The 22,358-nt window shown below is 47.9% G+C and overlaps 1 protein-coding gene across 2 annotated transcripts in view; it reads left to right on the forward strand.

Annotated features, from left to right (window-relative positions):
* Positions 1 to 22,358, forward strand: part of PSD2 (pleckstrin and Sec7 domain containing 2) — a 171,226-nt gene that overhangs the window by 57,447 nt on the left and 91,421 nt on the right. For both annotated transcript variants that reach the window (XM_034779779.1, XM_034779780.1), the window contains exon 2: positions 13,280 to 13,892. In XM_034779779.1, coding sequence (XP_034635670.1) covers positions 13,333 to 13,892 — 560 coding nt within the window. In that variant the 5' untranslated portion in view covers positions 13,280 to 13,332. The remainder of the gene's footprint in view (positions 1 to 13,279; positions 13,893 to 22,358) is intronic.

A 22,358-nucleotide genomic window follows, 5' to 3' on the forward strand; every position in this document is an offset into this window, starting at 1 on the left:
TCCCTGAACTTTAACAATACGATCTGGAAAGTGGGTTTCTTCAGGAGGGCTGTGGACTTTGCAGCACCTGCAGAGGATGCCCCATCTCAGTCCTGCCTGTCTTCCCTGTCACACTGACTGTGGCATGAAGCCAATAAAGGGAATTAGTCCGTTTCTCAGGCGAGTGAGTCAAGGAGGCACCTGGCCTCTAAACGCAGGCTTCTTGCGTCTCTGCCGAGGGCTCTTTTGCATCATTTTGTGCCATCAGATGTTGTAAAAGAAAGTGCCCTGGCCCAATGGATCTGAGGGGTCCGCAACTGTGGAGAGATGGGTTCTTTTCCTGGTTCTACCACTTGGCCAAATCACTCAGCCGCCTCCTCTGTATAATGGAGATAACAGTACTGACCTGGGTGAAGTGCTTTGAGATCTAGGGATGACAAGAGTAAGCTGAGCTCCTGCCTGTGGGTTTTTGTGTTCTCAGGTGTAATTTCTCTTATGCTAGTGCATTAAGGATGCAGAGTCTTTGAGCAGAGGGTGACTCATAAATATGTATTTTACTACACTAATTATTAATATTTTATTAGTGGTATTAATAATAGTAATAGTATTCATGAGAATGGTGACTATCCTGAATACTAGATAGTACAATGTATATACCATAGCACTTTGGGTGTAGGCAGCAACAAGTAGAAACACCCATATCAACAAGAGAATACCAGGTCCCCAACCTGCAGCGCTTACGTTCTCATGGCACAAACAAGCAGCAGACAGTGGAAGGGTCTGTGGAATTCTGCTCACATTAGTCTCATGGAACAGATGGATTTGTAGGAGTGATTTGAAGAGCCTGCTTTACCAGGGGTAACTGACTGGCCCAGTGTGTGTTACATGTCCCCATGGAGCTGGTTTCTGCCTAGGGTGACCAGATGCTAAGTGGAAAATATCGGGACCGCCGCAAGGGGCGCCTTTTTAATTGTTACACTCAGCCGTCCGGGTCTTCGGCAGCAATTCAGCGGAGGGTCCTTCAGTCGCTGACGGTCTTCGGAGGCATTTCGGTGGCGGGTAATAAACCTTGCCGCCAAAGACAGAAGCACCCGTCACTGAAATGCCACCGAAGACTGTCAGCGACTGAAGGACCCTCCACTGAATTGCTGCCGAAGACCCGGACGGCTGAGTGAAAAAACAAAACAAAAAAAACCACATGCCCGAAACAAAATATTGGGACAAATGGCGTTCCGACCATACTTCGGTCAGGACGCAGGACAAACTCCTCAAAATCGGGACAGTCCCGATTTTATCAGGACGTCTGGTCACCCTACTTCTGCCGCCAACTGAGGGGTGGCTCGTTTAGCTACAGGGCTACACTTCTAGTGCCAAAGGTTCTGGGTTTGTTGCCCCCTGATGGGAGTCACTACAAAGAGAAAGTCAGAAGACTCTCGTCAGCTACTAAGGGCCTCCCTGTGCAGATCTAACATACCTGAGATGTATTTAAGTACTATGGTGATGAGTGCTCTAGAGCACCAAGAGAAAAGCAGAGAGGGAAGGTTAACTTGCTGTTATTATTATTGTTCCAATTAGAGGGCGTCTTTGTGCATCTTAGGAACCCACTGAATATCTGAACTAACCAGCTGTGGGAACTGTTCTGAGATGATGTCAAACATCAGCTGATCCTTTCGCAGACTGATAGATTCCAAGGTGAGAAGGGGGAATCTACAGGAAGAGACGAGAGGCTATTTTGCCTCAGTATTTGGCACTGGTGCAACCAATGCTGGAATTTTGTGTTCAGTTAAATGGAGAGGGTTCAGAGAAGAGCCACGAGAATGATTAAAGGATCAGAAGTGTTGTAGTCATGTTGGTCCTGGAATATTAGAGACAAGGAGCGCGATGTATTACCTTTTATTGGACCAACTTCAGAAGATATTACCTCAGCCACTGTGTCTCTAAAGGATTAGAAAACATGTCCTATACCGATAGACCCAAGGAACTCAAGCTATTTAGCTTAATAAAGAAGAGGTTAAGGAGTGACTTGATCAGTCTGTAACTATCTATGTTGGAAACAAATATTTTATAATGTGCTTTCCAACAGCAGACAAAGGTCTAACATGATCCAAATGTAAGTGGGGGAATGGTTCCGCTATTGTGGGGAACTTTCCTGGCTTCTGCACTACCCTGGTGAAGTGGGCTAGTGAAAAGATCTGAGTCCTTGCTCCTACTTTATCCAGAGGCCTCTCTGCCCTTGAGGACTCCCCTTCCACTCTCCTGTCTGGTGGAGTCCTCGTAACCCCAACAAGGCTGGGCCCAGGATTCCTGGGAGGCTCGACCCCCAACCCTGCTGTGGTCACCTACGACAGGGGCTAGGGTGTCCCCACTCTGGGATACTCTCTCTGCACTGGGCACCTCCCTGACCCACTGATCATTTCATACAATTTAAAGCAAATACAAGTTGTTTAATTAACAATTAATTTAAAAAAAGAATAAGGAAAAATGGGAAGGGTTAAAGGAAAACCCATCACCCCACTCTGTGGCAGGGAACATCACAAACAGTGTCTCTGGAACATCAGGGCAGTTCACAGTCTGTTCCTTGTAGGTCCAAGGCCTCCTTCTCAGGCCCTGGCTGTGCTGCAGAGACGCTGCGGGTTGGACACTTGCTCTGGTGGTGGCCACACACTCTCGGGCTCTAGGTGGCAGGACCCTTCTTCCCAGCGTCGCCCCCGCCCTGTCAGGGTTACGATCCCCCCCAAGTCTGGCCTGCAGGACCTCTTGGCTGAGGCGTCTCCCTGTGCTGGGCCCACTGCCCAGGGTCCCCCTCACTCTCCCCAGCTGCTCACCGCACCCAGCTCCGGACTGCTCCAGCCCCAGCTCCAGCTCCACACTGCCTCAGCCCGGCTGCTGTTGCTGCTCTGCCTTCAGCTTCCTGGGCTGCTTCTCTGGTCTCTCTGGCTCCGGTTGCTACAACTCTGCTCCCAGACAGGTCCGCTCTGCAGGCTGCTTCTGTGACTGTGCTCCCAGCTCTGATCTGCTTCCTGGCTGCTTGTCTGGCCCTTCTGGCTCTGGTTGCTGCAGCTCTCCTCCCAGGGCAGGTCTGCTCTCTCTGGGCTATGCTCTGGCTTTGGGGCTGCAGCTCTGCTCCCAGGAGCTTAGCTCAGGCCCCTGCTCTCTCCTTAGCTCGGCCCCACTCTGTCTGACCCAGGCCATTCCAGTTCACACACGGAGGACAGGACCCCTCTGGCCTCCTGACTCCCTGATTAGCCTGCCTGCCCTGTCAATCAGGCTGATCTGGAGCATTGGCTTCTCCCCATTGTTCCTGGGGACTGTCAGTCTCAGGCTCCTGATTTCCCATCAACCCTTCCCCTTCTGGTGCTGGAAGCTAGCCAACCAAAACACCCCCACTGAATGTTAGTAAGGGGGCAACAGTCCCCTTACACAAAGGCTAGCAGCTGACGCTAGACAAGTTCAGAGTTGAAGTTAGGCATAAATTTTTAACGGTGAGAGGAATTATCCACTGGAACAACTTAACAAGGGTCATGGTGGATTCTCCATCATGGACAACTGATTTAAAAGCAAGATTGGATGTTTTTCTAAAAGATCTGCCCTAGGAATTTTGGGTAAGTTCTACGGCCTGTGTTATACAGGGGGTCAGGCTATCTGATCCCAATAGTCCCTTCTGGCCTTGGAATCGATGAAATAAAAAAGAAAACACAGTAAGGGCCAAATCTCTCCTTTGCCTTGTTGAGTACAAAACTCTTGATCATGGTTAGGCAGGAGTCTCAGCACACCAGCAGCCTAACAGGCTGACCAGTATTGTCTCATTGTTTCCTTGTACTCCCCCATCCATCGGTCTGTATCCATTTGGTGTCTCTTGTCTTATACTTGGATTGTAAGCTCTTTGGTGCAGGGACTGTTGTTTTGTTTTGTTTGGACAGTACTTAGCACAGTAGGATCTTGGACCAGCACTGGGGCTCCCCAGTGCTATAATAATAAACATTTTCCTGAGGGTTTCCACTGATGAATTTGGAATTGCACGAGGTCTAAGGACAGGTGTAAGGTGCTACTTTGTACTTATTCAGTCCTTGTTCAGGAAAAGCTCTTTGGACTCAATGGGAGGTTTGCCTAAGGACTAAGGATTGAGTAAGGGCCCTTGGAAAAAAGCAACTGTCTGAGCCTATCTAGCCTAGAAATCAGGCTCAAAACCAGTATCTATTTCTGACTGGAGGAGGCAGGTTGAAAATAATTCGACAGCACTCTAGTGACAACTTCAGCAGACTGCCACTCATCCCTATTGGTTTCTGTAGGTCCCAGGGTTTTGCCTGGTTTCTATTGGCTTCTAGTGGCATCTAGCAGATGAAATTGGGGAATCAGTTGTTCTGAGAACAAGTATTTCCAGGAAATGTTGGACAAATAGCTCCATTACTCTGCTCCAAGACCTAGCTGGTCAACTAGAACCAGTAGGAATCAGTGGAAAACATCTAACATGGATTTCCACTAGCAGGCAGGGGAAACTGCTCTAGGGTGACCAGATGCCCCGTTTTTAAAGGGACAGTCCCATTTTTGGGGACTTTTTCTTATATAGGCACCTATTACTCCCCACCCCTGTACCATTTTTTCACAGTTGCTATTTGGTCACTCTAAGCAGCTCTCAAACTGTTCTCCACTTCTCACTTAACTGCACCTTTTCAACCCTCATGCATTTGCAAGCTTGGCCCAAGCACTGGACAGAGGTGCAGATGAGAAGACATCAGGGTGATTGGGTGAGAGAGTAGGTTAGTCTTCTCTGAACTGTGTCTTACTTTTATTTGGTCCCTTGTTGCAGACTGTAGATGTCATGCATTGGTTAGGACAGTTTGGGCTACATTTACAAACCCAGATGCCTCCTAGTACACTGCATATGTGACTGTGGGGAAATCCACATGCACTAGATGCAGATGCAGACTGCGTAAAACTGAATGTGCAAAAATTATTAGTGCCTGCACAGTGACCCACTTAGCTTGTATGCCTGCCTGTGGTGTATGCACAATGCCCTGCTGGTGTCATTGTGCGACTTAGACACCTGTGTTTGGAAACATGGCACTTTGTGACCTCATCCCATTGCTGGGGTGACATAGGCTGCTTTATTTCTTCTGGGCGCAGAAGGGATTCTAAATGCAGCATTAGAAATGCTGAACATACACTGAGTCCCACAAGCACTGGGAGAGCTTATCCACATTTTCTGCTGATTTCTAATGGCCATCAACATTGCTAATGAGGGGCTCTGAATTTCCAGAGGGACACAAATGAATCAGTCAAATAGTGAGAGAGACTGCCCGTAGTCAGGGGAAAGCTATATAGGGATGCATCATGGGTATATATCAGTAAAATGGCCTTGCTCCAAGTCCTGGACTGAGTGATGGGGCACCTTCTTCACAGCTTTACATAGGTCCAGTGAATTCTTATTTACAAGGATTGGGGAGGGTACTCCATCGTGGCCTTTAAGAATAAGATTTGTGTCTAGCAGTTTGAGTATGTGTGCAGTAGTGGTTTTCAGTTGGCCTGAGGATTGATGCTTCAGTCTATCAGTCATAGCTTCCAATGAGAGAGAGAAGCTAAATCCTATGATAGAATCATAAATATTATACTGTGGAGGGTCACACTTGAAAAAAAACACACCTCGTTTGATATTAAACAGTACACAGGCCACTTGGGTCTGTTATGATTTCAGTCCATGGAGATTGGAAGAATGCCATTCAGCTATGCTGACTAGGGCTAGGTGAATTTTTTCAGAGAATAGTAAATTTGTCAAAGTGCATTTTTCAGGGCACCAAACCATTTGTGAATTCAAATTCAGCTAATTGATTCAGCTGGGGAAAAAACTGAAAAAACCCTAGCTTGGAAATGTCAAAATGGTTCATTTTGACATTTCGTTTCAAAACAATGTTTTCAAGATGAAATGTCGATTTGAAACAACATTTTCTAAATGAAATGTCAATTCAATTGACTTTTGGAATATTTGGGTTGCTCTGAACAAAATTTTTTCATTTTTTTGTTTGGGTCAGAAACACCCTCTCCCCTTCACACACACCCCTCCAAAATCCAGTTTTGGTTCAAAACTGACTGCTTTGAGAGGGGTGGGTAGATTGTTTGGTCTGGCCACTGAACCAAAAAAACCAATGTTGACCAACCAGTATTCCCATTCAGAGGTACAGTATATCCATGGGAGGAGAGAGTTAACTACAGTAATATATATCCTCGAATAATACACAGGGGGATAGATTAGATGATCAACAGAGAGAGAAATGAACTAGATTATTGGCCTGAACGTGCTTTAACCCAGAGTAGTGGTTAACTAGAATTCATTAAAGCTAGTTAAAACTACTGCCGGTATTACCAATTTCCACCTAGCTATTTGATCATTTACTCAACACCTCTTGCTGGGGCTGGAGGGTGGGTGGCAATACAGAGTGATGCCAAAGAAAACAAAACAAATGTAGGGAGGAAAGGAAAATAATCCGATTTCTCTAGTTAATCATATCCTGCAAATATTAAAAATTGCCCTGGTGTGTTAGAGCAGTATTCAGTCATGATGTGAACCTAACTCCAGTAAAACAGCAAAAAGGAAACATTTATATAAAACATGGTTATAATGATCCTGCTCATGGCAGATGAGTGGGGAGCTTGGTCCTTTTAGGGATTGTGCAGGTGTATAATGCAAAGGTAGACTTACTGCTGTAATGGTGAGTAGGACGTGGGTTGCCCCTGACTATCATGTGCCGTAGCATGAGGAGTTCTGTTACGCTACATCTCATGGAACCCTTTCCCACCTCAGGAGACCTTACTCCGATGGTGTCCTAGCTTACTCCTTCTGTCCTACAAATTCAGTGATGTCAGCACCAAACACACACAAATACAGAACCTGTGGCCAGCTTTCAAAAGGAAGCCAATCTCTCAACATGTTGATCTCAGTAAAAAGAAAATCTTCAGTCTCTTGAGGTCTGGGTGTTGATGTGACTGACCTGGGTAGGGAAGGGGAGATTGTTGTGTGGGTGTTGGAAGCTAGTCCCTCCTCTAGGTGGTATATCACAAAATGATAATGGAATCTGTTCTCTGCTTTTCTTCTCAGTTGGGTTCTTTGCCGGCATTCTCCAAGCCCATTCTGCTTTCAGGAGAGTTCCTTGCTTAAAATGAGATGCTGTCGCCGAGCTCAGTCTAAAGAGAAACGTGACCCTCTTCTCTCCTTGGTCATTTTCCAGGACCCCTAGGAATTGCTGATTACTCTGCCTCAATCTCTTCTCCATTAAGTGATGTTATCTTTGCAGGCATGTAGGCTATCTGAAGCTCTGTGCTAACCATGCCTGATCATTTCAGCCATCTCATCCTCTTGCCCCAATTCCAGGTTGTTCTGTCTGCTCCACTCTGCATCCTTCTGAGTCCATGAAAGCGCGTGGGGAGAGCACAGATTCTGGTCCCTACCTATGGGCACAGTCCTGCATGATGCTTGAGTATGCGTAACCCACAGAGCCTGTCTTCTGGGGCAGGCAGGGCCCACTTCCTAATGTAAGTGTAAGCAGAGTCAGAATGAGCTCTCCCCTGACATCTTGGTGGTGAGCTGTGGAAAAGGCCTTCAGGGGCTGATCTCGTTTGCATGGGCACACCCACCCTGCCTAGCCTGATGGGACTGCTTGCCCAAATGGTCATTTTGGCTGCTATGGGATCCCCAGTCTCTTTGTTATTGGGGCAGGAGTAATAAAGGGTTTTTATCCTAGTTATGTGAATCAAGGACAGTAGAACTGTACTAGGCATTTTATGATTGAGGGACTCACCCTCAACTAAGCAGCACTTGCTAGGCCAGGGTTCCAAAGCCTAGTGAGTAGAAAGAAGTTGGGGGCAGGCAGTTTCTGGTGGGGTGGGACTGGACTGGTTTGGTTTGTGGGCTTCAAACAACACTTTGATCTTTCTTTTCTCCGCTTGTATATTAACAGAGCTAATTTAGATTCAATTAAATATCTTGTTACATGCTGCAGAGCTGAAATCACTGATACCTAGTTCTAAGCATTAGACCTACTTTGGGCTAGTGGTGCTGATGCAAGAAGACTATACAGGTGCACTAGCAGTAAGGCTCCCTTACTAACAGCTGAAATCACTGAGCGCTGTGTTAAAGAGGGGCTGAAGACATACTGGCAAAATAGCTGGTGGAGAGGTATGGCCAGCGGTTTGGGTGGCTGGTGGAAAGACATGGTTAGTGAAATAGCTGGTGGAGAGGTGTGGCTGGCAGTGAAGACTGGAGCAGAATGCCACAGATGCCGTGGCAATCAGCTGTGCAGTAGAGCGTGAAAGGTGCCTCCATACCTCTACCCCCTTCCACCCAGGCTGGAAGGTGAACTCTACAGATGAACTTCTGAACTCTGGGGCTGCACTGACCAAGGACAGCCTCTGCGAGTGGGGTGACTTTTGGGTTGCTGGACTTCAGAACCCAAAGGGAAAGGACACGACCCAGTCTACTAGGGGGTGGGTCTTCTGGTTCATGGTTTGCATTTATGAACTCTAGTTGTGGTGTTTTCCCAATTTAATGCTGAGTTGTTTACCTCCTGTTATTAAAGATTTTTTGCTACACCGAGACTCTATGCTTGCAAGAGGAGAAGTATTGCCTCTTAGAGGTGCCCAGGGTTGTGTGTGTAATTTTCCCAGGTCACTGGGTAGGGATTTGAGCTGGTTTTGCATTGTATTGTTGAAAGGGAACCCCTAGGTACGGAACCCAGGCCTTGTTGCTGTTAACTCTGCCTGGTAGAAGGGTTACATAAGCATTGGCGATGGGCTACAGAGGCAGTGTTAGGATCTGGACCCAGATTGGGTTTGGGCTATGCTGTGGGTTTGAGGCTAAATCAAGACTGGGGCTTGGGTTCAGATTCAATGGTGCCAAAATCTCATGAGCTGTTCATGTGCCATTGTGACCCTGAATGGCAAAACCCTTGCAAGAGCAGCCATTCTCATTCCACTGCATCTAAACTGGAACCAGAAAACAAGGCCCCTTCTGGGTTTGGGTCTGGCCTGGAACCAAAAGTACAGTACTGGGTTCAGCTACGATAGTTCAGATCTACAATTCCCCAGCTTCCAAAGGGGGCCCAATTCCAGGTCCTGGCATAAGCCTATCTTTCCTTGCTGTTGCTTGGAAGTGTTGGGCACGGAAGGCAGTGGCCACTGGCAACCCCCATTGGTCTTTCTGACACACTGTGCAGTGAAATGTCCATTGTGCAGCACAGCCAGACATTCCTGCTTCTCAAGTGTTCCTTGCGCCGAAGGAGAAGAAGAGGGGATCATCTCTTTTTATTGCCTTTCAAGTCTCTCTTTCCATCACTTTTCCCATTTCAGACTAAAGATTCTCACATTTCCACTTCTTTCATTGGGTCAGAACTTGTAACACAGGCAGCAGAGCTAGCTGAATGTATTGTGTTCTCAAGAGCCAATATGCATTTGGGCTGAGGGAGTAGCCAATTTCAATCATAATAATTATTAATAGTTGCACTTATATGGCATCCAAACATTTCAAAGCCTTTTACAAACATTAATTAATCCTTACAGCCCCCCGATAGTACATTATCCCCATTTGACACCTACGGGAACTGAAGCAGAGAAATTGAATGAGTTGCTCAAGCAAGTGAGTTAGCAGCAGAATTAGGAATAGAACCCAGGAGTCCTAGCTGCCTGGTTCCTGCACTAACCAATATCCCATCCTCTTCCTTTGGGTGAAGAAATCATTTTTCTTTTTAAATTATTTCAGATGCCTCTACACTTCTGCCTGAACCCCAATGTAGAGAGGTTAGCCCAGGCTCGTCTCTCTCCGGGGCGGCAGGGAACCACACCGCCTCACTACACTCTGTTTATGTACTGGGGAATTAGCTCGGCCGCAGAAGTCCTCCCTGGGCGGTCTTGGTGGGGGCAGAAGTAAGTACAGTTAGGCCGAGGCCCTAGGTCAGGGCAGGGCAACAATGAGTCAGGCGCTCAGGCCCTCAGGCAGGGGCTGTGCAATAGCGCTATAGCAGTAGCAATATAAACAGTAGTAAGCCCCAGCTCTAGGTCAGGCTGGGGCAATAAGGAGTCAGGAGCTCAAGCCCTCCGGCAGGGCTGAACAACAACAGTAGGCCCAAGCCTCCAAAAGGCCTGGGAGAGGGGGAGACGCAGGCCCTCCCACTCCACTGCGTCCCAGCCCAGGGCCCTAGCAGCAGCAGAAGACCCGCTGCTGTGTCAGTGAGGATCCTGGCCACAACACATTGACATAGGCTCTGGCAGTGCTGCAGCCAGACTAGGGGTCAGCTGACCCCAGGCTACTTCCTAACTCCCCCTCGTGTGATACCTGGGTCGGGGTGGTGTCCTCCGGGGGGTCCAGCACCATGGGCTACTCGGGGTAGCTGGCGAGAGGCAGGCCCGGCAACTCCTCCAGGTAGCGGGCACAGGGCAGGCCTGGCAACTCCTCCAGGTAGCGAGCGCAGGGCAGGCCTGGCAACTCCTCCGGGTAGCGAACGCAGGGCAGGTTGGGCCAGTCCTTGCATGGATCGCGGGTCACTGGTGCTTCCCAGTTGCGGCCTAGGTCAGAGGCATCTGGCCTCTCCGGTGGCTGCTTTTCCAGTGAGCAATGAGGTCGAGCCTTTATACTTCCGGGGCACCGTCTGACCCTCTGGGGGTGGGCTCAGAGCTCCCTAGCTCCACCCACTCTGGTGTCTGGAGGGGCTCATCTCTCTCCGAGGCGGTGGGGAACCACACGGCCTCACTACACCCAACAATACTGAAACCTCAGCAATATTTAAGTTCAGTTTGTAGGTCACTGCTTTCAGCTGCATGTCAAGGCTGGATATAAACTGAAACTATTTTATATGCAAATACTGTTTTGTAATCAGCAACAATTTACTTTATTTGCAAGACTGGCATCAATATCTGTTAAAAAAAAGTAAGGTGTCTTTTTGTAGTGCGATAGATAGATAGATAGATAGATAGATAGATAGATAGATAGATAGATAATTTGTCCACTGTTCTATGTTGACCTTCTTTTGTCCTGCCTGGGTAGCAATTCTTAGGATATTCATGAAGGACACATTTGTGATGGTCTTAAGTGGCAACTAGATGTCATGTTTCAGCAGTATTTACATGTAGGGGAAAGAAGTGTTACTCTGGCAGTGAAGGAACTATTTTTAAATAGAGAGAGTCAGCAGGAATAATTTTGCAAGCCTGCACATCTCTGCTGTACTACAAGGTGTTATAAAAATTGCAACTAGCCCGCCTTTTATTCCCACGCCCGGGATTGAATCTGCCTTTTAACTGGGAGGTAACGTATCAACAGACACATCTGGGAGGAAGTACCCCATACCTCTGAGGCTGCAATGACATGAACCTGTCATGCTGCAGTGTTTCCAAATACCCTTATGCCCCGCATGAGTCTGCTAACTGAATGCAATATTTTCCCCACACCAGTGGATGCCCAGACCCACCTTGGTGCTTCCCCTGATATTCTGCCATCTTCTGGAGCTTCACTCTACTCACCACTGGGACATCTATCCTCAGGCACCGACAGCTGTGCAGAGTCACCTCTCTACTGATGTGCTTCCCACCATGAGAACTCTCCTACCCAACGTCCCCTCTCACCCGTGGGTGTGCCAGCCAGCTGCAGCACCCCCTTATGGGCATGCCAACTGGCAGCAGTACCCCTATGCACCAGCAATCTCTGGCTTGCAATGCTGGGACACCTTCCCATGAAAAGCAGCCTTCTGGGCAGGCAATGAACCCATTGCCTATGATTGAACCAACAACTATGATTACTGTTGTTGTTAGGTGTTATCACTGAATCATAGAACTGGAAGGTACCTCGAGGGGTCATCTAGTCCAGTCCCCTGAACTCAAGGCAGGACTAAGTATTATCTAGACCATCCCTGACACGTGTTTGTCCAACCTGCTCTTAAAAATCCCCAATGATGGAGATTCCACAACCTCCCTAGGCAATTTATTTCAGTGCTTAACTACTCTGACAGTTCAGAAGTTTTTCCTAATGTCCAACCTAAACTGCCCTTGCTGCAATTTAAGCCCATTGCTTCTTGTCCTATCCTCAGAGGTTGTCCTATCCTCAGAGGTTATGATGGCAATAACAACAAAGAGACCTCGTCCTGGCCCAGGACCCCATTGTGTTAGGTGCTGGACAGAAGGGAGAGCACAAGGAAACACTCAGACAGTCTGGGTCAGCATGACACACAGTGGGTTCAGTCCACCACCAGCCTAACCGTTGTCAAGTTTGTTGTAGGCCTCATGGCAAAGGAGAGTTTTAAGCTGAGGGGGGAAACATGGCAGCAGCATTTCTGGTGCTACCAGGCCATTCTCTGAATGAATGCAACCTTAGCGCCAGGCATGGGTATGAAGCTAGATCATGGAACAGCCCTCATCGTCAATACCCACTGCTGTGGGTGGTGATTAGTTGGGCAAACCAAACAACAGCCTGTTTTCTGTCTGTGTGGTGTTACAGGGGCTGTTGTGATATGGTTGGGGCTGCCAGAGTTTTAGACAGAGTGGTACACCCATGTCAATAGCCACCAAGTCCCGCTCAGTGCTGTGACAGCCTGTGAGATCTTGTTTGTGAGCCATTAGCCTGATGGCCCTGCCAAAGGCTTCAAAGGAGCAGTATCTGCCCCACTCTGACCTGTAACAGACACCTCCCACAGTCCACTGGGCACCAGAGCAGGTTTTCAGCAGGGCTGAATCTGGGAACCTCTGGATTTAAAAGCATGAAGCTCAACTGCCTGTGAAAGCACCGTTAGCTCAAAGGCTGTAGAAGACTCAGAAATCTTTATATGTGGTCCAACCACTAGAGGAGGACAGAGCCACAGCATGAGCATGGGGACAAGTGCATTTGAACTGGGCATATTGACTATTGATCCAACTGCAGACTCACAGGCACTGACTCTGCACTTTTCTGGGAGGGTTATGTAGGAAACAGGCCACGCATGTGCCTTCTTGTGTCTCCTGCTGCTCCATGAGAAGGGGCTGATCTTTTGGGACTGTGGCTGTGTTTGGATCATACGATTGCTTTCCTCTGTTGCATAGGCCATACGCACAAAGAGTTCTGACATGTGCTACCTCCCCTGGCTTCTATTTTAAGGCAAGGGCATGAGTTTTCAAAGTTTTCAGCCCACTCCAGCCATCACCTCCGAGAAGTGGCACCCACCCAGCTGCAGCCCAGGAGTCTGAATGCGTGTTTGTCTCATTCCTCTGCACTTTGAAACTGTCATTAAACAGTAACATCGTTAACGGTGATAATTTCAGACGCTCACGATTTTCTGTTTCTCCTCCTTTGTAGATAATACTGAGCCTGAGTTAACCAAGGGCAAGCCCTGTGAGAACAAGCTGAACATGAATGAAAACATTCACTGTCCATTATCTTCTGCAGAGTATAATGAGCCACATACCTCGGGCTTGCAGCTAGCCATGTTAGCCTGTAATAATGGGAGTGAACAGCCAGCAGAGCCCACAAATCCCTCCAATGAAAAAGCCAGCCTCCTGAATAGCGCTGAGCCATCCAGAGCAAAGGAACGCAGAAGCCCAGCCAATGACAGCACCGGCCATGGGGCCGAACATCTGGAAATGGCACCAGACCTATGGAAGCAGAGCGAAATGCAGAGAAATAGGGTACAGCAAGCACAATCAGAGAGTGACAGCAGCAGTGTCAATGGTCTGGTGCTGACGAACGGTTTGCATACAGAGTTTGAGCCGAGGAAGGAGAGGGACTTTGATGGCAAGGAGGTAACAGAGACGCAGGGCAGCACAGCGCCAAGGAGAAGTGATGCTGACTTGGAGGAGAGGGACTCGCCAAGCAAGGAGCTGTATAGCGAGCTGCTCAGTGGTGTGCATTTGCAGACCTTCCTGGACTCTCCAGAGGTGTTAAGTGCTGGGGACTCAGAGGAACAGCTAAGGTAACTGGGATTCTCTCTCAATTTGTTTCACTGCTTGGATTAATGTGCATCATATTTCCCCCACTTAAATCTAGGGGGGGAAACCATCAGGTCTACCATCAGGTCTAAAGCTCTCTCATGGTTGGCTTTGGCCCCAAATGAACCCTCCTTTACTGTCTTCTGTTGTATCGTATCATTTTGCAAAGCTCTTGTCAAACAGTCACCATTATAGAGTCAACATTTGCCAATAACAAGAGTGTTCCTGGGAGCTGCTGTGCACTCCACCTCCCAGCGATTCAGGGCTTGATCCAAAACGCCTTGAAGTCAGTGGAAAGATTCCCATAGATTTCAATGGGTTTTGGATCAGACTCTTTGATGGAAGCCGAGAGTATCTAGCACCTTGCAGGATCAAGCCGTATTTCCTTTTTTAAGGGGAAAACCACTGTGCAGTAAGTGCTGGCAAGGGCTGACTTGATTAGCAAGCACCTACGTTCGTTAGATGGGGTGTTTCGTAAATAAGAGTTTCGCTTCTTCTCTTCCTGTAACAAGTTAACGCCAGGGCTCAGCACTCCTATGCAACCCTACAATAACAAACCAGTGCTTACGTGCGATCCTGCAAGAGCAAACCCGTGTGCACTTTTGCTGCTGGGAAAAAAACAGTTGGCTAAAGAAGCAGCTTTCCCTTTCCACCTTCCCAAAGGCGATTGCTGTACATAGCAGTATGACGTAGATTATTTTCTGAGTGACACAAATTTCTTCCCATCGTTCCTCTGATTCCAGGAAAGGTTTTTAACACTACTGTGCCTTTCCCTTGCTGGAGAGAGGGAGTTTACAGATCTCCCTGAACACACACCACAAAACAAACCGTGATAGCTGCTACAGGGTCAGAGGGGAACAACCTGGGAGAGAGCAGAAACGAGAGAGCAGGAGATCCATAGGCACAGTGGGTTATAAAACGCTAGGAATACACATGCCTGCTTTCCACCCCCAGTGGCCCAATGTATGTAATGATTGCTAGTACTGTGGTTTTATGTCCCATTCTTCCCCAACCCCCCCATGGCTGGAAGTTTACGAGTCTTCTACTGCCTGAGTCCCAATGGACTTGCGGTCAGATTTTTAGAGCTGTTTAAGCACCTAATTCCCAATGAAATCAATAGGAGTTAGGTGCCTAAATACCTTTAAAAATCTGGCCCTTAACCAGAGTACTGGAACGAGGGGTGCTGGGGATGCGGCAGCCCCTGCCCTGGACTCTTAGTTCATGCCATAGTGGTTCATGCTTTAGATCAATACGTGATAGGTTCATTCCCTTCACATGTCCTGGGTGTCTTTCCCAGGATTAACTGAGTTTGGTGCAGGGGGAGAGGGAAGGCTGGAATGGTCCTTTTCCTTATAAATCCCCTGGCTAACAACAGTTCCTCTCTGTGCAGCTCTCCTGCTCTCTGTGAAAAGGAAGCAGTCACTTCTGGTGCACCATGCTTTCTCTGCCCCAGGACCCAGCGGAGCCCCCACTGGGGGGTTAGAGATCTGCAGGGGGCAGGTCAGGGGCAATACAGAGGGCTGGTTGTGGGACTGGAGATGCAGGCATTGTCCCACCCCCAACCCTCACGGAAGAACCCATGGAGACTTAATGCAACCTGTAGCTTGATTTGCTATTTCACAGCCCCTTCTGTGCTGGGAATCCTGACTTGATGGGGAAGCGGGGGGAGAGGGGGGATCTCTGACCATGCAGCTGCTCTTGGAGGGAGCCAGGGAGAGCCAAATTGGGGTCCAGAAGTGGTAAGGATGCACTGGGCTTCTGTGCAGATGGCACTGACCTCAGGATCCCCCAGAATCTACGGGGTTTGCTGATGGAACTGCTACCCCTTGCACTCCCCTGTGGAATGAGTTGGAGAGCGCTATGCGAGGGGATCTGCATGGGATTTTCTGCTTCCCTCCCCTCGGTATTTCCATGGGCACTAGTGGTCCAAGCCCTAATCAGCACAGAGTCATTGTCCTAGGTGATTCATACACCATAGTACATATGGGATCCCAGTGGCAGAAAGAGGCCAGCAAGCTGCAGGGAGTCCAAAGAAGAGCAATCAGAGTGGTTAGTGAGGTGCCTGGTCTGATGTGAGAGGAGAGAGTACAAAGATCTGGAATGATTCTGGATGGGGATGTGAGAACTGTTTCACAAGGGTGCTGCACATTAGGAAACCTAATTTATGGAAGGTTTCCTAATGTGAGATCAATGATCTTGTGGAGCAATCTTCTTAGAAAAGAGGTGGCCCCATTGCTTGACTTATGCAAAACCAGCATGGACAAAAGCAAACAGTGTTTGGCTGATGTTTGTTTGAGTCCCAAGTAGCTACTCAGTTCCCTAAGAATGAGTTTTAATTCGTGTCAATGTCTGGGGCATGGTTATCCTCCTTGATGCCTTCTGTTAGATGGTAGTTTAGCAATGGGGAGGGCGGGCTGGACACTTTGCAAGCGGGAGAGCAGCAAATTGTGCTGCCCACCAGGATCCACAACCTGAGACCAGGAGAAACTCCACATCAGTTCATTGAAACGGCTCTTCAGAGGTCTGGCCAAGAGCTAATGGTGAGAGTGGTGACCCTCTGAGAGCTTCTGCCTGGACCAAAGCCAGAAGCAGTAGCAACATGGCTTCAGTGAACATACAGGACACCAATTAAAAATATAATAAAAGAACTGGTTTACAGTGACGCATGCTAATATCAATGGAATCCTTAATATATTGCGCAAGCTCCAAACTAATGGAGGAATAAAACCTTCTCTCAGATCACTTGCAGAACAGTTCTCTGCTGAAGAATTAGGGCTCAAGAAAGATGTAACGGTGGTTCACCATTGGAGGAGTAATGATTTTAAGGTTCTGGGCATGCTAAAGGTGTGAAGTTGTGAAATGGCAGACCAACGGTTTGGAGACAGTACAATCAGACTGTGTTCTGTATTCCAAGAACTAGTTTTGCTATTTATGTATTTACTTAGGTTAATTTATAATCTGTTTTAAATTCTAAGCCCAGTACATAGGGAAAAACACACCCCAGAAACAACTGCAAAATGCTTATATAACTGCCACACTATAACTGACAGCCCTGCCTGGAAACATCTCTTGGTTACCAGGAGGGAGCCAGATTCTTTCCCTCTGTTCCAGCTGCTTTGTGCTGCTCAACAGTCTGTTGTGTCACAGTTATGAAAGCATCATAGTTATGAGAGGTTGAAGCATCTGGGGTGGGGGAAAATTCATCATTGGTGTAAGCAGGTGCAACTCCACTAAAATCTACAGCAATCCATCTGCTTGCACGAGGGCTGAATTTGGCCCAATATGTCATAACCAATGTGTCTTCATTCATTATCTACAAAGCTGGCCATCCCCCACTATATTCTGGCCTTGAATAGCCTGTGTGACTCATTAGGTGTGACCAAATTCAAAGCTGGGGGGAGTAGGTGAGATTCTGTGGAAGTCAGTGGAATTGAACCAGCTGTGAATGTGGCCTATTCTTTTACTTTTTGTAAGTGAATGTATTGTTCTTTGCTGTCCCCCATTTTGTGCAGTGGATGCCTGTCACAAAGCATCTAAACCCTGTTTAATATATCCTAATTAGTAATTAATAGTTAACTGATAATTCATTTATAATTACCAATTCATTTGCATTTGTATAGCATGTTTCATCCAGAGATCTCAAAGGCCTTTACAAAGGTGGGTCAGTCCCATTAACCCATTTTACATATAGGGAAACTGAGTTGCCTAAGGTCACCTAGTGAGTCAGTGTCAGAGCTGGGGAAAGAGCTCTGGGCTCCACAAACCTGGTCCCATGCCCGACCTTTGTATGTGTTAGCAACATTTTCACATGAAATATTTAGTAACAAACAAGGAAACAGCAACCACTTTGGATGTGTCTGCTGTCATTTCCATATATTAGCATACATTTGCACTCTCCCATTTACATACATTTCTACTCTGATTTATGCAAATTCCCCTACACAACATTCAGCAAAGCCTTTGTTTTCCCAAGCCTCACTAAAGTTTTCACTGTGTGTTTTATCCCCAAGCCCAGTTCTCTGCCATCAGCTGCTCGGGCCTGGGTGGAGCCTTGATGGTAAAGAAAATTCTCCTGGGAGCCAGGTTGGGAGGGTGGAGGGCAGACTGGTCTGCTAGTGTGGCTTTGACTGCCGGAGCAGAGCCCAAGGCTGGTATGTAGGGTAGTAAGATGGTTTAGGGGTTAAGGTCCCTGCTCTACCACAGGCTTCCCGTGTGACCTGGGGCAAGTCACTTGGCACCTCACTCCCAGTGATTTCAGTGCAAGTTAGGAGCCTATGTGCCCTTCAGAATCTGGGCCGTAGCTGCTCTGTTGCCTTAGTTCCCCATCTGTAACGTGGGGTTAATGGCCCTTCCTTCCCTGCTGGGGATGGTGTGAGAACTACCTGGCACATCACAAGGTGTTCAGATAGTGCAGGAACAGGGCCAGATAAGTATGTTGGACTAACCGTACCCTTGTATATCCCCAGTAACACTGGGCTGCTTTCAGCTCCAGCCTGATGCTTTTCAGCTGCTTATAGTAACGACTCTCTCCACTGCCTGTAGTGTTCTTACTGCCAGTTACCTTATATGTTCTTCTTATTTATAACATGGCAGTGCCGAGGGGCCCCAGGGACGATCCAAGCCCCACTGAGCTCCATGCTGTACACACACACGCACTGTTGCAGGATGACTGGCCCCTTTAAGACCAGCCTCTGGGCCTGCTCAGTTGCCTCCCAACTGGGCTGATGAGAAGGCAGCTGGCCCATGTAAAGAGGAGAGACTACTCTAGAGGAGGAGTGAGGCAGGGGCAGGTGAGAGCAGCCTGAGAGCAGAAGGAAGGTGCTGCAGGAGCTGCTGCTGGTGACTTCAGTTGGGAGGGCTGGGGAGCCCTGTTGCATTATGGGAAGGTTTGTGCAGTGGCCCCTAGGAATGAGGGGAAGAGCCAGTATGGGCAGTGTAAACTGGACCCAGAGCTAGGGATTGGCTCGGGGGCTGGGGGGTTAGATCCCAGGAGCAGAGGTAGGACTAACAGAGGAGGAGGCCTGGGGGGTGAGACACTGCAGGGAACCTTCTCACAGGAGATCTGAGTTGGGGCCACAGGAGAAGACTCGAGGGAGAGGAGTGGGCCTAGGAGTCTTGGGTGGATGGTCTGGAGAGTGGGGCCCTGGGGCAGAGGGGTTAATGGCTCTCTGGTGGGTAGGGTGACCAGATTTTTATAGGAACAGTCCCAATATTTGGGGCTTTGTCTTACATAGGTGCCTATTACCCCCCCACCTCTTGTCCCAATTTTTCACAGTTGTCGTCTGGTCACCCTTCTGGTGGGGGACCTGGAAATGGTGACTTTTGAATGAGATTGAAGAGCTGCTTCATTGTAACTTTGGGGTTTGGGGAAGAACTGATTTCCCTATGACGGATCTGTAGACTGTGCCAGTGTTGCTGCATAAAGGGTTTGAGAGATGCTAGTCCTTTGCATGTGCAGATGAAGGGGAAACTGAGGTGGGCTGTGCCTGTATTGCTGAAATTGTCTGCAGGAGGGTGCCTGACAGGGGTTTGTCCTGAAACACTCACATAGTGAAAGACAGTGCCTGCCTCAAAGAGCTTACAGTCAAAATAGTGAAGCTAGACACAGGGTGGGTGAGGAAACCAACTCAGAGAGAGGCAAAATGACTCACCCAAGATCATACAAGGAAAGGAGACTCGAGGAGCTTGGTTTGTTTACCCTAACCAAAAGAAGGCTGAGGGGGGATATGATTGCTCTCTTTAAATATATCAGAGGGATAAATACCAGGGAGGGAGAGGAATTATTTCAGCTCAGTACTAATGTGGATACGAGAACGAATGGATATAAACTGGCCGTGGGGAGGTTTAGGCTTGAAATTAGACGAAGGTTTCTAACCATCAGAGGGGTGAAATTTTGGAAAAGCCTTCCGAGGGAAACAGTGGGGGCGAAAGACCTCTCTGGCTTTAAGATTAAGCTAGATAAGTTTATGGAGGGAATGGTTTGATGGGATAACGTGATTTTAGTCAATTAATCAACAGCATGCCATCGCTGGTAAATAGTATCAATGGTCAATGAGGGTCTGGCTAGAGAATCTTGCCTGCATGCTCGGGGTTCTACTGATCGCCATATTTGGGGTCGGGAAAGAATTTTCCTCCAGGGTAGATTGGCAGAGGCCCTGGAGGTTTTTCGCCTTCCTCCGCAGCATGGGGCGGGGGTCGCTAGCTGGAGGATTCTCTGCGACTTGAAGTCTTTAAATCACAGGATTTGGGGACTTCAACAGCTGAATCAAGGGAAAGGGGGTGGGGCAGCTTTTGTGGCCTGCATCATGCGGGAGGTCAGACTAGATGATCATAATGGGGTCCCTTCTGACCTTAAAGTCTATGAGTCTATACAACATGGCCATACAGCCCAGGTCTCCTCCTGACTCCCAGACCAGTGTTTTATCCACTAGATCACACTGCCTCCCCCTGTGCACAGGCATGGTGGCTCAGCTATATAGCACACTGACAGTAGCTCTCTGCTTCCCTCCTCCCAGCACACCTCCAGTAGGCAATGCAGGATTTGGTCCTTTAGGGAACCTGTACGTGAGTTTCCTTTACCACTGAGATCAAATCATTTTTCTTATAAATTGTCTGTTCATGGAAATATTTTCATTTAATTAGGACTTCAAAACAGCAGGGGGATCTTTAAAAGAAAATTCAGCAAACTTTTTTCAAAGGGGTGCCTCAGACCCTTAGACAGTTATCGTGGCCCCTAAGTTTGAAAATGTTGGCCTCTGCCAATGCATTTCTTCCACAGAAGATGAATGGCCAGACAGTGCTCCAAATCCATTCAATAAAACCTTAACACAACTCTTCAGGAGGCTGCTGCCTTCAGTGCAGAACATTAAAGGCCTAATTTCACTCGTGTTCTTTCCAGACACAAGACTCAGTACTGCCAATACAGCAAATGTGGTTCTACGTTATTATGACTAATTAACCAGCAAGAAAAGAAATGTAAACAATTTTATGCATAAAAATCCAACTCAGTTCAGTTGCATAAATAACCATTGCTCTGCATGTGTTGCCATGAGCATTAATGATGGAAAGAATGATTGGAAAAGAGCCTAGGCAATTTGAGATATCATTACTCCAATACAGTTACAAAGACTTATGAGTGTAATGCAAGTAAATATATGGATCCTAGCTTATGTATAAAGCAAACTCCTTCCATGCTATTTAATAGCTCAGTACCGAACTCTTCTCTGTGGGCAGGCCACTCCAACACACAAGATCAAGTTCAATCAGATTCAGGGTCTGACCTTATCTGAAATCTCAGGGCTTGTTTACACGGCGCAGTAGTGCACAGTAGTGGGATGTGAATTCTAATGCACACCAATGATTCACCCACTGGGTAGACCCTGCTGGTGCACACTAAAAGTGCATGCTAACAAGGTAATGTTTGGAATGGGACTCAGGAACTTTTAGTGTGCGCCAACAGTGTCTATGCAGGCCAGTTAGTGTGCAACAAGTTGGTGCACATTAGAATTCACACCCTACTGATGCGCACTGTCGCGCCATGTGGACAAGCCCAAAGCTGAGTGTTGGCTGAGTCAGGTCCAGGACGTGTCTATGGGCCCGAGTGTTAGAGAGTCTATTTCTAATCTCTTTAAAATTCTTTCCTGTTGGTGAGGGATGAAAATCTTTTGACCTTGACTATGATTGTCTCGCTTCATCTCTGATGAAAGGTGTCACCTCGCTTTGTTTCCCTCTTGGACGCTGGTCTTGACTGGTTGCAGGCTGCCTCCCCAGGAGTTGTTGCCCGCCTTCCTTCTCTGCACTTGTGTTGCAGACACTTACGTTCAGGGTGGCTTCCCCTACGTACAAAAGATAGTCACGGCCTGTTCTTTGTGTCACTCAGCCTTAGCGGTATGGATCTTGGGAGCCAACAGTGCAATTTCTGATTGCACTATCTCTTACCATTCACATGGGTTCTCTCTACGGGGAGCTCAAAGGCTGTCAACAACAAAGGTAAAAGGTCTGGAAGGTAGACATGGATAGGCTAAGAGGAGTGAATGGATAAAAGAAGACAGTACGGGGGAAGCTGGCACTGCTTTGTAGACAGAGAGCTCCAGCACAGCCAACGGGACCATCTGTCCTGAGAACTAAAATTCTCTCTCACCCCCACACAAGTGTGCTGACTTTTTGGGAGGGTGTGGTAAGGAGGCAAAGGCCCAGAGCTTCTTGTTAGTCAGTACAAACAGAACACAGAGTAACAAATGGGTTTCAGCTGCAGGAGGGGAAATTTAAGTTAACTATGATGGTAATTGTTGCAAACAATTTAGCAAAGGAAGAGGCTGCCAAGGCAGGCTGTGGAATCTCCATTGCTGGTGGTGATTAGAGATATGAGATCAGGTGGATGGCCTCTCCGAGGTTCCTCCTATTTTGCAGGAAGGAAGGGATCACTCTAGTCAGGAACTCATTTCCGTGTG

The sequence above is a fragment of the Trachemys scripta genome, chromosome 8, assembly GCF_013100865.1.
Source record: "Trachemys scripta elegans isolate TJP31775 chromosome 8, CAS_Tse_1.0, whole genome shotgun sequence".
Classification (NCBI taxonomy): Eukaryota; Metazoa; Chordata; order Testudines; family Emydidae; genus Trachemys; species Trachemys scripta.